The sequence below is a fragment of the Schistocerca serialis genome, chromosome 2, assembly GCF_023864345.2.
Source record: "Schistocerca serialis cubense isolate TAMUIC-IGC-003099 chromosome 2, iqSchSeri2.2, whole genome shotgun sequence".
Taxonomy (NCBI): Eukaryota; Metazoa; Arthropoda; class Insecta; order Orthoptera; family Acrididae; genus Schistocerca; species Schistocerca serialis.
Genome location: NC_064639.1, coordinates 327,767,435 through 327,784,536, shown reverse-complemented (window position 1 = coordinate 327,784,536; position 17,102 = coordinate 327,767,435). Strand labels below are relative to the sequence as shown.

Below are 17,102 nucleotides of genomic sequence, written 5' to 3'. Positions count from 1 at the left end.
GAACAGTACTGATTGTGTAATGTGCAACTCAAACCATAGCTGTCGTACTGCGATTCGTCTGTCGTTTGTAGCCGACCTCATTTACGTTAAGGCGCTTACAGCGACATCTACTGGTAAAATTTTCGTTAAATTTTTTTTTTGTTCCACGACTTTCCTCCTGCGTTAATAATATGCCATTCAAACTTGATGTCATTCTGAGCAGTGGTCCTCTTTCTATAGCATTTTGAAACTGGATTTTTAATTATGGACGCCCTGTACATGTGCAGCAAAAGCTTATGAAATGTGGCCCTACAGAGGAATGCGCAAGATTAGGAGTGTAGATCGGCTAACTAATGACGGGATTCTGAATCAAACTGAGGAGAAAATAAATGTATGACAAAATTTGACTACTGAACGGTTGATGGGGGACGTCCTGAACCACAAGAAACCGTGAACCGAGTAACAGAAGGGAGTGTATGGGATAAAATATGCGGAGGGAGAACAAAACTTAACTATAGTAAGCAGATTCAAAGGTAGGCAGATTGGAGCAGTTATGCAGATATACTATCTGGCCAAAGTAACTGGACACCTATTAGTGGACATGAGTATTGGGTGTGTCCACCCTTCGCCTGTATATCGGTTTGAGCTCCGATGGAGACACTTTCAACGAAGTGTCTGATTGTCTATGGAGAAATGGCAGTCCTTTCTTCGCCAACAGCCTAACCAAAGAAAGCAGTGATGTTGGACTATGAGACTTGGAGCGAAACCGACGTTCTAACTTATTCCAAAGATGTTCCCTTCGTTTCAGGTCGGGATTCTGGGCAGGCCATTCCATTTCAGATAGGTTATTGTCCACAAAGCTTTGCGACAGTGATACTGCTTTGTGACAAGGTGCGCTGTCTTGCTGATGCAACCTGTCATCGTCTACGAACTGTTCCTCTGTGGTGCGTAATACACAATGCTGTAGAATGTGTTAGGAACCTTCTGCATTTAGCTCTAGTAATGGGACAATGTCCTGACCACGAACTTACCCTCATACCATAATACCACCTCCTCCATACTTCATTGTTGGCACTACATATAATTACAGGTAACCTTTTTTCAGATATTCACCAAACCTTCACCTCTTAAGTCAATTGACACAGAGTACTGCGTGACTCATCACTCGAAATCATTCATTTCCAGTCGTCCACTCCCCAGTAGAGTCGCTGAGATTTAACTACAGAAAATCATTTCTTATGGTGGGCTGCTCGACCACTGTACCCTGTTCATTTTAATTCTTTGCTACACCTAAGGTGTAGGGGTAGTTTCTTTGACTATTAATAGTTACGTCATGAGTCCCATGTTCGGACAAAGCCATCACTTAAATCCTGAATATAAATCATAAGTAATGGCCGCCGAAGTCTTCCGGCATACGGAGTCACCCTCATTATGTAGTTATGCCAATGGCATTGTGAAAGAAGAGCGGACAGAGGTTCAAGGCACTCTCTTAGGGTGGGAAACTGCCCCAGAAAGGCGGAAGAATCAACAGCGACCAACGGCATGAGGACACAGAAAACAATGGAAGCCACTGAATTAAAGAGACAAAAAGTGTCTTAATGATCTCTTCATTGGCAAAAGATTCCGGACTAATCCGCCTTCAGATCTCTGGGAGGGGACTGCGAAGGAGGTGGTGACCATGCGAAAAAGATGGAATAACCAACAGAGGGATAACTTTCTACGACTCGGACAACGGAATATCAGAAACTTGAACGTAGTAGGGACGCTAGAAAACCTAAAAAGTGAAATGCAAAGGCTAAATCTGGATATAGTGGGGGTCAGTGAAGTGAAATGGAAAGAAGATAAGGATTTCTGCTCAGACAAAGATGGGGTAATATCAACACCAGCATAATTTGGTATAGCGAGAGTAGGGATTTTTATGAATAGATAGAGTGTGAGCTGCAATGTACATTTCAGTTATAGGGTTGTCTCGTCAGATTTGACAGCAAACCAAAGCTGACAACTATAGTCCAGGTATACATTCCGACAACGCAAGCTTAAGATGCAGAGACAGAGAAAGTGTATGAGGTTATTCATCGGGTAATACGGAATGTATAAGGAGATGAGGATCCAATAATCAAAGGGGATAAGAACGCGGTCGTAGGGGAACGAATAGAGGTAAGGGTTACGACAGAATATGGGTTTGGCAGATGGAATGTGGGAGTGAAAACCTTATTGAGTTTTGCTACATTTGAGATGGTATTAGCGAATAATTTGTTCAAGAATCACAAGAGAACGAGGTGTACTTGGAAATGACACAAAGGCAGGGGAAGATTTCATCTGGATTACATCACGATCCGACAGAGATTTAGAGATCAGATATTGGATTGTAAGGCGTTCCCAGGGGAAGGTATAGACTCATAGCACAATTCAGTAATGATGAAGAATAGTCATTACATAATAAATAATGGGTATTTCAATGAAATGGTAATATTAACCTATGCTGCATAAGCCTAACCATATTCTGAGTTAGATACAAAATGAAAATACAAATAACTGTTTTTGAGAAGGAGCCATGTACTTAAAGAGTATGTAGATAAGATTTAGTGCTCTTAATGTTGAGAAAACTTGGTGTATGTAATAATGATGTAAAAGCAAATGAACTAAGACTTGTCATTTAAGTTGCAAGTAAAAATATGTGAAACAGTTTAATTTCATGACGAAGGGCCCACATTGTAAGTGGGGGTGAAAGAGAATCAGAGCGCATATGGACCTGCTTGGCATGTAAGCACCACAAAGAAGACAGAGTGAAGTGTAATGGTGCACTGCTGTGTGCACAGAATGTCAGGATACATTAGAAGAAGTGCACTGTTGTGCATATTATTGTACAGGAACTGCAATATTGTGCATAGAAAATTTCATGTTCTTTTACGGGAAATAAAATTTAAAATAATTGAAAATGGGCACAGATTAATGTCACGTTGTGTGATACAGAATATTGAATTTGTAATGTTTTAAATAATATTTATTTTCTATGTGCTAGTGTTTAAAGAAGGGAGTGGCTGTTGTTATTCCACGTATATACATCAGTTGCTGTGAATATTACAAGTTTGTGGTGTTAGTTTTCAAGTGTGGAATGCAATGACATACTCTTACAATGTGATACTGTGTGTGTAGTTGCTTTTATTATTTAAGTAACACATTGGTCATGGTATCAACAGTGTTGTTGGTTTGGAAGTTTCCTTGTTTCTTCATCTGGTGATGGAGATCAATGAAATGTGGGACACATGTAACACCACAACTCTGTGGATGGTCATACATTTTCTATGTGTTTTGAAAAGTTTGCTTTATTAATTGTGCTGAATATTAATCTTATAAATACGTTGTCAAGCTACAAATGCTATTTCTTATTTATAAAGACAATAAGCATGGAATGTTAACATTTTGAAAGTAGACACACTGGCCTAGTCAGGGAAAAGCTATTGTCAAACAGTGTAATAAACTGTAAATGCATTATCGCTGGGCGTGCGAGCGCGCCATAAGTAGTAGCAGTTGGGAGTCGCGAGGAGACGATTGGCGTCGTTGGTTGTGTGTATTTGCCGGCGTGACTATGCAAAAGTGAGGAGACAAAAAGTCTGTTTCCGAAGAGCGGAGCATTGAAAACTGAATTGGATGATTTGGGGGATGTTTAATATGGGCAAGCTATGGCTAATTTTTGGGCACAGTACATATGCAGCAAGAGTAATTCACATACCATCAAGAATTCTGTGGGCCCTTGTTATTGGCTATGGGGTGGCAAGAAGATCAACCTGTGCCCTATTTACCGCTAAATAAAGCTACTCGACAAACCAACGGCATCATGAAGTGAAGTAAGATCTAGACTTTTTATAACCAGAAATGTAATAGACTGACCAGCGTAGTTGGAATTTTATTGCTTGAATAACATTGTTTTCGGGCATATTGTCACGTAGATAATTTTCTTAAGTCATTATCCAAGTAGTATCTATGCTAACCCTCGTATGAACCGAGACAATCAGAAAATGAACTGAAAATGAAGTGAACATTAATTTATTAGATTATTAAAACATAATTTTCCAATTTTTGGACAATTACATAATAATGAAATCTTTGGTTGTAGTATAAATAATGTCAGAAATATAATGATTCAAAAACTAGTATTAATTCGTTTGCTAAAAACAGAGTAATTTTCATAATAAAAAATTGGTAGTAAAACTGTACGTAACGTGGACACTGAATTTCATTGTCAAAGCACAGTTCTAATTTATAGCCTGTGGCACAATTTGTAAATTTTATTACAAAGAAATATCAAAGTAACTGCTAAATTCAAACAATCTTTCTGCCTGCTACAAGTCAGTATTAACGGTGAGTTTGTTGTTGTGGTCTTCAGTCCTGAGACTGGTTTCATGCAGCTCTCCATGCTACTCTATCCTGTGCAAGCTTCTTCATCTCCCAGTACCTACTGCAGCCTACATCCTTCTGAATCTGCTTAGTGTATTCATCTCTTGGTCTCCCTCGACGATTTTTACCCTCCACACTGCCCTCCAATACTAAATTGGTGATCCCGTGATGCCTCAGAACATGTCCTACCAACCGATCCCTTCTTTTAGTCAAGCTGTGCCACAAACGTCTCTTCTCTCCAATTCTATTCAATACTTCCTCATTAGTTACGTGAACTGCCCATCTAATCTTCAGCATACTTCTGTAGCACCACATTTCGAAAGCTTCTGTTCTCTTCTTGTCCAAACTATTTATCGTCCACGTTTCACTACCATACATGGCTACACTCCATACAAATACTTTCAGAAACGACTTCCTGACACTTAAATCTATACTCGATGTTAACAAATTTTTCTTCTTCAGAAATGCTTTCCTTGCCCTTGCCAGTCTACATTTTATATCCTCTCTACTTCGACCATCATCAGTTATTTTGCTCCCCAAATAGCAAAACTCCTCTCATTTCCTAATCTAATTCCCTCAGCATCACCCGACTTAATTCGACTACATTCCATTATCTTCGTTTTGCTTTTGTTGATGTTCATCTTATATCCTCATTTCAAGTCACTATCCATTCCGTTCAACTGCTCTTTCAAGTCCTATGCTGTCTCTGACAGAATTACAATGTCATCGGCGAACCTCAAAGTTTTTATTTCTTCTCCATGGATTTTAATACCTACTCCGAATTTTTCTTTTGTTTCCTTTACTGCTTGCTGAGTATACAGATTGAATAACATCGGAGAGAGACTACAACCCTATCTCACCCCCTTCCCAACCAATGCATCCCTTTCATGTCCCTCGACTCTTATAACTGCCATCTGGTTTCTATACAACTTGTAAATAGCCTTTCGCTCCCTGTATTTTACCCCTGCCACCTGCAGAGTAACGTAACAAAAAGTTTCTGTCTACAGCCAGTAAACAATCTTACTTTAATTGATCTTTGAAAATTAATATGATATGTTGTATGTGTTTGCTATTTGATTATTATCTGACTACTGTGATATGCTTGGTGTGAAATACTTGAAAGTGTGTGTTAGGTGCTGTTCCTACGTCATTACGCCAATAACTATTCTGACGTAAGACTGCTTACGATTATAAAGTTCAGTTTCAATTTAATTATTCTTGTTCCGGTGAGGAATTGGCGACCGTTGGTTATTTCATTAATGACATACTTTGAAAACCTTTCTTCCAAATTTTCCACTAACTGCTGTTAATAAAAAACTAGTTTACATTGTTAAAATATGTTAAGTTAACCGAACTTTGTTTCTAATCGCCATCGCTAAAATACTGAGCAATGGCGATTCGGTTATAACTTCACCAACTTCTCTCGATTTTGCATTATTATTGGGAGTAGATGCGTTTTCCTCGCGGATTACGGACTTTAGGTACAGGGTCATACAGAAAAGCCTAATTACCCGGAGAGGTAGGAGGGTTATAACCTCAACTTGCACAGTGTGTTGTTGACAACTTGAGTCCATAGCATCGTGGTGTCTGCGCCACTATCGAACCGTACCATCAGGTATTACCAATTAAAATCAGGACTCATCTGACCAGTCCACGGTTTTCTAGTCGTCTGGGGCCCAACTGATACGTTCACGAGCCCAGCAGAGGCGCTGCAGGCGATGTCGTGCTGTTAGCAAATGTTCTCGGGTCGGTCGTCTGCTGCCATACGTAATTAACGCCAAATTTTGCACACTCTCATAACGGAAACGTTCGTCGTACGTCCCACATTGATTTCTGCCCTTATTTCACACAGTGTTGCTTGTCTGTTAGCACTGACAACTCTACGCAAGTCCCACTGGTCTTAGTCGTTAAGTGAAGGCCATCGGTCACTGCGTTGTCAGTTGTGGGAGGTAATAACTGAAATTGGACATTATCGGCTCTCTCTTGACATTATTGATCTTAGAATATGGAATTCGCTAATGATTTTCGAAACTGAATGTCCCATGCGTCTAGCTGCAACTATCATTCCGCTTTCAAAATCCCTTAATTGCCATCGTGTGGCAATAATAGCGTCGGAAACCCTTTCACGTGAATCATCTGTGTACAAATGACGGCTCCACAAATGCCCTGACCTTTTATACCTTATGTACGCGATTCTACCTCCATCTGTACATCGCCGTCACATGACATTTTGTCGCCTCAGCCTAATTTGCACTGCTATCTGGGCAGGTTTGCACGGAACACACTCATGTGGTGACCTGCATCAAATCAATATCCGAACTGAAGACCCCAGCAACAAGAAATCAAACACGGAAAGTGAAAACAGTATGGGACTGTGGCAGGTGCCGCATTTGGTGCCACTATCCTGGGCGCGTTGGCAGACGCGCGTGGGCGGTGTCTGGCGCTTCCCCTGGGCCTGCTGGTCGCCTCATCTGGACTGTTGGTAGCCGCCTTCGCGACCTCAGGATCTGCCCTCATCTTCGGCGCCTTGCTGCTCGGACTCGGGTGCGTTCGCTATGCTACGCTTGTCACGCGCTTTGTGATTACTGCCCTGGCTTTGTTACGTGCCATGTTATCACCGTAGTCTCTAGCTGCTATTGCGTGACGGTGGTTCGATGTTAGTGATTACCACTTAAGCAAACCAGGCAACTAACACACTGTGACAATTGTGCAAGATTCTGTAGATTACGAGGGCAATTCAATAAGTAATGCAACACATTTTTTTTCTCGGCCAATTTTGGTTGAAAAAAAACCGGAAATTTCTTGTGGAATATTTTCAAACATTCCCGCTTCGTCTCGTATAGTTTCATTGACTTCCGACAGGTGGCAGCGCTGTACGGAGCTGTTAAAATGGCGTCTGTAACGGATGTGCGTTGCAAACAACGGGCAGTGATCGAGTTTCTTTTGGCGGAAAACCAGGGCATCTCAGATATTCATAGGCGCTTGCAGAATGTCTACGGTGATCTGGCAGTGGACAAAAGCACGGTGAGTCGTTGGGCAAAGCGTGTGTCATCATCGCCGCAAGGTCAAGCAAGACTGACTGATCTCCCGCGTGCGGGCCGGCCGTGCACAGCTGTGACTCCTGCAATGGCGGAGCGTGTGAACACACTCGTTCGAGATGATCGACGGATCACCATCAAACAACTCAGTGCTCAACTTGACATCTCTGTTGGTAGTGCTGTCACAATTGTTCACCAGTTGGGATATTCAAAGGTTTGTTCCCGCTGGGTCCCTCGTTGTCTAACCGAACGCCATAAAGAGCAAAAGAGAACCATCTGTGCGGAATTGCTTGCTCGTCATGTGGCTGAGGGTGACAATTTCTTGTCAAAGATTGTTACAGGCGATGAAACATGGGTTCATCACTTCGAACCTGAAACAAAACGGCAATCAATGGAGTGGCGCCACACCCACTCCCCTACCAAGAAAAAGTTTAAAGCCATACCCTCAGCCGGTAAAGTCATGGTTACAGTCTTCTGGGACGCTGAAGGGGTTATTCTGTTCGATATCCTTCCCCATGGTCAAACGATCAACTCTGAAGTGTATTGTGCTACTCTTCAGAAATTGAAGAAACGACTTCAGCGTGTTCGTAGGCACAAAAATCTGAACGAACTTCTCCTTCTTCATGACAACGCAAGACCTCACACAAGTCTTCGCACCCGAGAGGAGCTCACAAAACTTCAGTGGACTGTTCTTCCTCATGCACCCTACAGCCCCGATCTCGCACCGTCGGATTTCCATATGTTTGGCCCAATGAAGGACGCAATCCGTGGGAGGCACTACGCGGATGATGAAGAAGTTATTGATGCAGTACGACGTTGGCTCCGACATCGACCAGTGGAATGGTACCGTGCAGGCATACAGGCCCTCATTTCAAGGTGGCGTAAGGCCGTAGCATTGAATGGAGATTACGTTGAAAAATAGTGTTGTGTAGCTAAAAGATTGGGGAATAACCTGATGTATTTCAATGCTGAATAAAGCAACCCCTGTTTCAGAAAAAAAAAGTGTTGCATTACTTATCGAACTGCCCTCGTAGAATCGTGGCACTTTTTTGAAAAGAAAAGGCATTACAGCAGCTACGAGAAACAGTACCACAAGCATACCATCGACAGGATGTTATTCTAACTCAGGCCTGACCAAAACTTGCGCTCCCAGAGCGCGGGTCTGCTCATTACTCCATTTTCCCCCACCATTTCGCTCTTCCGAGACGGTGTACGAGTGAGACAGCTACGAGTATATGCCGAATGCCGCACGCACGCGAAACATAGGAAGCTGTTACAGTTTACTCTTATAAGCACGAGTTATCACTACGTTTATTTTCAGTTTTCTTATTTTTTCGCCAAAGCAATAACTTCACTGCTTAATTCAATACATACATCAGACAGTGCTAATACAGAATGCAGATCTACAAAAAGTTAAATGCAACGTTAAGTTGTGAGGTTTATAAATTTATAGACATTTCGATTTTTGAATATCTAATGGATCTGGAACTGTGGGTCGTGATACAGTCAAAGACATGGGTTTACGCAGATTAAAATCTTCTAAACGTAAACGTTAGTGGGGCTTTGTCAAGTTCATAACAGAAAAAAGGGCGGTCGACAACTTACGTTTGAATCAAGCACTGAAATAACGTTAGCGGTTTGTCTGCGCAGTTGAGGATATTTCTCTTACGGTGACATTTTATGAGAGTCTTGTAAATTTCTAGACTGAACAATCAGGTCATTGAGACGGGCGCTACACTGTAGGACTATCGGCTGAAGTTGGTGGTAATGGCGACGTTCAAAAGCAACCAAAACCAAGGACTATATGACAAATTAATCGAAATCAGTCTTGATAGTGGAAAGTCTTGGATTCTCTTTGGAAACGTATGATGAAATGTTTGAATTATTGAAACGTAGTCAGTCATGTAAATGACTGCCTTGAGTTCCAGAAAATGTTCCATGTCATGAACTTGAAAGTGAATTCTTCCACAGGATGACCTTTTGTTTGATAGCATCGATCTCGTCCATCACATCTGTTACCAAATAATACTCCCCTTGAATGAAAAGACTTAAAGAATTCAAATAACTGTTGATGTCGACCATAAAATGTTTTGTCACTGCTCTAGTTACCTTTAACTCAGTTCTTTTCCCCTAACGGCCGTCATAAATTCAACCAACATTCAGACTCGTTCATCAGAAGACAAGTGGCTGGTGGTGTAATGATGATGCAGTGACTGGTTTTCCAGCTCATAATTGTGTGATGAGATATTAAGAACGTTGCATGACTTTCAGACCTTCAAACTATACAAAAAGTGAAGCTGTTTCCATTCAGCGTTGGACGATGTGGCTTATTTTTTATTTTTTGGACGAATGCCTAGACACCATGGTATTCCTGGCGCAGAATATAAATCTAAATTATCACGTCTGGTATTGTCAGCAAACTGTGACAAGCCGACTGCCTCGTTCTAAAGGCAGCCTCTTAAAATAATGGCTCTTATGGATTTGCCAAACGTTTTTACAACACGTTAAAGCCATGTTTTCCTAATGCAGCTATTGTACTCAGCCATATGCGTAATCCCTTTTTAACAATGGTTTTACGGCATATATTAATAACTATCGACTTATTTCTCAAAAGTTTCCGACGCAGTTGTCCGTTTAAGAGGGTATCTACATATATGAGATTCCGAGTCAGTCACAATTTGAACTCTACAAATAACTATGAAAAGACGTCACTAAAAATTAAGAATCTTCTGACACCGATATTGAGGTTCCAGTGTAAAATACGTGAAGAAAACTTGCCAATACGACTGACTCACAATGCGATTTACAAACCAGGCTAATTATTAAGAATTTAAATGTGCAAGTGCAAGGGCTTTGCATTTCCCAAAAAAATTTCTCGTTTAAAAATAGCTACAAGTTAGGTAAATCATGGAGAAGTACTACCATCTGACTGGCAACCAGATTCACTTCCCTTGACATTACGAATCTTTATACTAACACCCCTGTAAATGAAACCATCAAAATAATTTCAATCTCCTCTCTCATCAAACATTATCACAGGGTGCAATGGTTTAATTTACTGTATTATTAACAATAGTATTTCATTATAGCTGCTTACCTCCAAAAAAAAAAAAAATGCGCAAAGAGGGAGTAGCACCATTGCCAATATATTTATTAATTATCTTGAAGCAAACTTACTGGTAAACATCTACATGAAAGATTGAAAATGGTTCATTATAAAAGATTAGATAATATTCTGTTGTTGTATCGGAGGTCAAAATATGATACTGATGTGTTGGTTCTTAACATGAACGAACTTCATGCTAGTATTAGTGTAGAGCAACAGCAAAATATCTCGGTTAACAATTTAGATCTTTCTACTCGTGATGTCGATCAAAATCATTCTTTTGGTATTTATCGTAAGTCCACTATTACAGACGTAAAGATATAAAAGATTAGTTGATATCCTGTTTTTGTATCGCGGTCAAAGTATGATGCTTATGTGTTAGTTCTTAATATGAACGAACTTCATGCTAATATTAGTGTAGAGCAACACTAAAATATCTCGGCTAACAATTTAGATCTTTCAACTGCTAATGTCAATCAAAATCATTCTTTTGGTATTCATCGTAAGCCCACTATTACAGATGTAATCATTTGCCAGAATTAATTCTTTCTTTACAAGGGACAAACATAAACAAGAAGTCAGAACGTAGATTATAAATCTACATTTGCTTCTCACCTAATCACTGAAGGACACACTGTTACTAATACTGATAACAATCTTACGATTTTGCTTAAGATGGACGGACATCTTGGAAGAGATAGAAATTTGTAACCTTGTGCATCATAAGAAGTGCAGAATTTTTAATCAACAGAAAAAATGAGAAAAAACGTTGTTTTTATTTATACTCTTCAGAATTTGTTCGTCGCGAAGTAAGTGATTCTAGCGCCGCTACATTTCGTTACACAATATGTGTATCCCTGGTCGCGTAAACGTCTCGCGTACATACAGATATGCTATGGCTGATTCCCCTTTCTTGGCATCGGCGGCTTTCCATTCTTGACACATCTTTCATCAAGGTTCTCTTACGATGATAGTCGTCTATTGTCTTTACTTTTCTCGTTTTGCTTCTTTTATGATGTTTTCTTTCATGTCTCTGTGTAAATCTTTTAAAGGCTATATATTTCCATATTTTGTTTTACTTTTAAAGAGTTGTACTTATGTTGTCGCTAATATCTGTCTTCTCCTGTCCACCTTCCATGCGCTCTGCAGGCCCTCCCTTTAACCCATCCCTCCCTTATTTCAGCACTGCCTCTTCACATGCCTGCATCTATTACCATTACGACACTAAGCTCGAACATATATTGCCTCCTTCAATTTTGGACGAGTTGTTATTCAGCACTGTTTATCTTACGGTGCTCTCTTGTTTTGATGATGTTTGTTGTTACTTTCTCTTTTCTTGTAACTTATTTCATCGGTACCTTGTTTTTTAACGTTTTTGTGCATGTTTACTCGGATAAATACTTGAAAATAGTCATGGTGGCTGAAACCGATCGTGATGTTAGAAAATAAAATTGCAGATGATGTTGTAATTTCTCTCCTATTAATTACCGCAGCTGCGGATACTCTGAACCGTTATGTTCAATGCGCTGAACAACGGGAAGTCCACAAGGACCTCTTCACTGTACATTTCATTTTCGATGTCACCGACTTTGTACTAAAATACGTAAAATCACATAATTTCACCTTTCGGGATTTAAATCTGTCTGAACCGTGCCGGTATGAAAATGAGATTAAACTGGAGATACGTAAAGTTTATAACATTCAAGGAACAATTAATATGTAGTTTACTTCATATTTAACGATGGGATGATGCTTTCAATGAAGCCAAAGCTGCTCTCCTCGCAAATGCAATGGCGGATGAAGACCAAAGCTACGAGCGCCAAGCTTGGGGGGGGGGGGGGGGAGGGGGGCGTTATATATATTCGGTTGTTCACGACAAAATTTAATATCTCGACAGACACGAAAACAAAAAAGTACGAATAAACAAACAATACTGTAATTACTAGTGTTCCGTAGGATTGGAGCTACTCCTTTTCTTGCTATAGATGAGAATTAGATTAGTTCAGATGTGCTATTCGTTCCAATTGATCCATAATGAAGAGATAATCCAGGATGAAAAACATATAATGAAAGAGAGATGACACAATAAATATTTACAATGAAGAACAAGTACGCTTATGTAGCTTCCGCAGATCTCAAGTGGAATGATCGTCATAGACAAGGAATGTGTCAAAACAATTTTAACCTTGTTTTAATTTACGAATAAATTAACATTAAACGGAAAAACCATTTTTACAGCGCTTATTTACAATGATCTGATTATTAATAAGACACACACAAACAGTTGATTCAACTAAGAAATTAATCAATGGATTAGAACGAGTTGGCCGGCAATGAATCCTTTAAGCTCCACTTAAACTGAACTTTGTTGATAGTTAAATTTTTTATGGCTGCTGGTAAGCTATTGGAAATGTGTGTTCCTGAATAATGAACGTCTTTTTGCGCCAAACTAAATGACTTTAAATCTTTCTGAAGAGTATTCATATTTCTGGTATTGATTCCATGAACTGAATTGTTGGTTTCAAAAAGAGAGGTGTTTTTAATAACACACTTCATTAAGGAATAAAAATAATGGGAAGCAGTAGTTAATATCCTCAATTTCCTAAACATTTATAAAGAGCATTTCATTTTACGTTGATAAAGCAGAAATTGTGGTCTTTGCTGATCACACAAGCACCATAATAAAGCGGTATAAAGACATTACAGCGTGAGGAATAATATATGAAATGTATCTACTGATCCTTCGTAATAATGCATTATACTGATTACACATAAATGGTCTATCACCTAACTTATTAAAAACACAGTTCATTAAATTCTACATATGGCAGGATACAATAGTAAATAGCAAAAGAATACGAGTGACATGAAATACAGAAAGCACCAATTAACCTTATACATTATGGGTATTCTAGAACCCGTGACTTTATACAGAATACAAATACAGAAAAATGCCACCAATCACTGTTTGAAATATTTGAGTACATCGGTGAACTAATTTGCGAACGTTTTCAGGCTCATCTTCAGGCGGGTAACTCAGAAATTACATCTTTGTTTCTGTAGCGTGTTGCCAGGCAGTGTCTCTGTGACAAGAAGAAGCTACAAGATTTAATCTATTGCCATAAGTGATAGTTACGTGACGAGTTGTCCTTCAGCTGGATGTAACATACGAGAATCAGGGCAGGATGAAACCGCGGGGCAAAATTGAACTATAGCCGCAAATTTGTCCACTCTTTAATCACTTTCAGGAACTATTATCCAAACGACAAAGATGATTAAAGATCAATTGTAGGAGAGTTTGACTTAGATTTTTGTGGAAGTAATGTGTTTAAGCTTGTTTTTCCCATGCATGTTGCAAGACAATCGAAAACCATTATCTACTAATTTTCTCTTTCTTAAAATCTCAAAATACGTGTAAGGCACTTGATTTTAGTGCGTTTAGAGGACGTTTATCTTTCAAAAGGCTTTGTAGGTTTTGAAAAAAGAGGTAGCGACAGAACGGACCGGGGCGGAACGGACCGTGGGTCGGTACTGTCCCAAGTAGTGTACCATTTTTTTTTATCCTAGCGTTAATTTTTTAGTATTCACGTTTATTCTAACACTTCTAAAATACATTACTATATTTTCAGGTTTTTCGTATTGTTGCTAATGACAATTTTTTTCGTAGATGGTTATAAGATATGAATACAAAACTAATCGTCAAATTAGGTACACAGAAAACATGGAAGGGGCAATAACAGGTGTTCTGAAAAAAGAAATGGTATTTAGCAAATCCAGTATTCAGTTCAACATTTCTGAAACAACTCTTCAGAGAGCAGGTGAGACTTTTCAAACCGAAAAGCAGACGGGAAAATTTTGTCGTGTTATCTGTAATGCACTAGAGTTTACGACGTAAAATTTGTGAATGGCTGCGGTAAAACCTGTGGGCATTCTTTATACAGGCTGAGTAAGCCTTTTGTTTTCTCAGACGTCTCATCTTGATGACTTGCTACTACGTTTTGGTGGTCCGGATCCTCAGTGCCAACGCCACGGTCGAACATCCAACTCTCCTGGACTCCGTTCCGTCTTGCAGGGAAAGAAATCACGCAACTTCTAACCCGAGCTACGAAATGACTTCGAATGAACTCTTATTTCAACTTCTCTATATTTTAAAGTTCGTTACTTCTCATTAATATATACATTACAGTAGTTCAAATAGGTTATGTCAATGACAACAGACACCAGTAGCTAAAACACGTCTTACTTAAAGGACGTACGGACAGTCAAAGGTATATTAAAAGATAATTCATTTGCCTTGATGATGACGTTGGCATTGTCGGTAGACTACTTATTCCGGGCAGCCCATGACACCTTCAACTTAAGGTATTACGGGGTGAACACGCGCCCCCAGCGTCAAAGTCGCTCGACTCTTCCGTGGCATCCGTGCCAAAATAAAGCGACGTGAACAGTCTCTAATTTTACTTTAAACACCATTTCTATTTGCTTTCTCCATCCATAGCATCCTGATACACTACAGGTTACAGCTTATGATTTATTTAAAAGACATAAATGACAGATTGTTTGGACTGACACCGAAGAAGTTGAGAGCGTTACCTTTTAAGTTGGCGGAGAAAGAAACTGAATCGCCTGTTTAATAATGAACTGAAAATGAAGGGTGAAGACTGGATGAGTTTCTTTTGAGGCATCTAACATTCTGCCACTGTTAAACTCATATGCTTATTGTGTTGTATTAGATTTTAGGAAGTGCTATTGGATTGTGAAGTTGAAACTGTAAAGAAATACAAATTATTAATAGCTCTTACACTATACGAGAGCTATGAACCTGGTTCGGTTCTTCCCCAGGTCTGGGGAATAACACACCAGTTATCACTTTGTTTTAATTTTTTATAATATGCGCCTGTGTTCCTTTACATCTGATTTGTTTGTTTCAATTTTTGACGTATATATTAAATGTCACAGAGAATTTTTTTAGCTTTCTCTCTGCCATTTTAATTTAACTGTTGTCATTGTATCGTCTTGCCCCGGGTTTCTTTACCTGAAGACACCAATGGACTCTGTCCCTCACCAGACTGTTGCTGTTACCAGGGCTCCGGGTCTAGAGGCGGTGTTATTCGGCATCAGCGTGCTAACTCCTGAGAGTGGCCTTTTTTGTGTGGTGTACCTGTGATGCAATGGGACACCAGAGTTTAGCCCTAGCAATACAATCGCTTTCCCCATAACCGCGCATTACCAGGGGGGTAGGGGGGGGGGAATACTTTATGTCAATCCTAAAGAAAGCTAAAAGAACAAAATACGTTAATTATTGGTGACTTATATTAACAACATACTTTTTATCGAAGTACTGGTGTGTAAATAGGGTCCAGAACCTGAAAATATCTTTTGGCACAGTCTTAGCAATATCAGCATGTTTTTAATAACGTACACTACAAAGCTGGAGGTACCGTAAGCTGCATATATTTTGACAGTCGTGGTTACTTTGACCGCTCATACCAAATGTTTTAAATCTCTATGCTGGCTCTCAAATGAGTGTTTATTATAGACAGTTTGCTGGTAAAGTTCCATAAGTATACAGTAGATGATACCATGTGTCGTAGATTTTCTTGCGCGACTGCTGGCGAACCTCTTGCGACTTGTAACTGCATACAAAAAAGTGTGTTAAAATCTGGTTGTGAAAACTCCGCCGATATCATTTTACTGCAAAGTCATCGCCGTTTTCAACTACATCATGTACAGATTTGTTTTTGGGAGAGGGTCTGCTTTGAGCAAAACACAATTTCTTAAGTTTCGCTGAACTTAGTGCATAATTAGTGGGTTTTATGTTATCTTCTATAAAACAGGAAAAGTGCCTTTTTAGTTCTGGTACATATATAATCTGAGTTTTACATATCTGAAAAACCGACAAGATTTTATATATATATCTTTTTACCACATGCTGGGGATTTCCCGAATTTTATGTAATTAAATGTAGCTGTTTTCTTTCACAGTTTGACATCTGCAACCATATAGAACTTATTGTAAATCAGTTATTTAATTCGGAAACTTACGACTGGGCTTGTTGAGGTTATGCCTACCATTAATTAATACTACGTGGAATGTTGTGTGTGTGTGTGTGTGTGTGTGTGTGTGCGTGCGTGTGTTTGTGTGTGTGTGTATGTGCGTGTGTGCGTGTGTGTGTGTGTGTGTGTGTGTGTGTGTGTGTGTGTGTGTGTTTGTGTGTGTGTGTTACCACCTACAATATTCCATATACAAGTAGTATTATTTAATGGTAGGCACAATCTTAAGAAGCCAAGTCGTAAATTCTCGAATTAAATAACTGTTTTACATTAAGTTCTGTATGGGTGAAAATGACAAACTGTGAAACAAAACAACTACACTGAATTACATAAAATCCTGGGAATCCAAAGCATGTGGTAACAAGACATACATACAAAACCTTATCCGTTTTTCAAATACATAAATATCGACTTTATAAACTCAAATTTACTACTAGTAAAAAACGCATTTTTTGTGTTTTATAGAAGATATCATAAAACCCACGGATGATGCTCCAGGATTAGGGATACACAATTTATTGATCAGTG

General features: G+C 39.4%; 1 protein-coding gene across 1 annotated transcript in view; it reads left to right on the top strand.

Moving 5' to 3' along the window:
* LOC126455955 (synaptic vesicle glycoprotein 2C-like) overlaps positions 1-17,102 on the top strand; it is a 124,962-nt gene that overhangs the window by 91,857 nt on the left and 16,003 nt on the right. Inside the window, exon 5 of the mRNA XM_050091712.1 lies at positions 6,759-6,921. Within this exon, the coding sequence (XP_049947669.1) occupies positions 6,759-6,921 (163 nt within the window). The remainder of the gene's footprint in view (positions 1-6,758; positions 6,922-17,102) is intronic.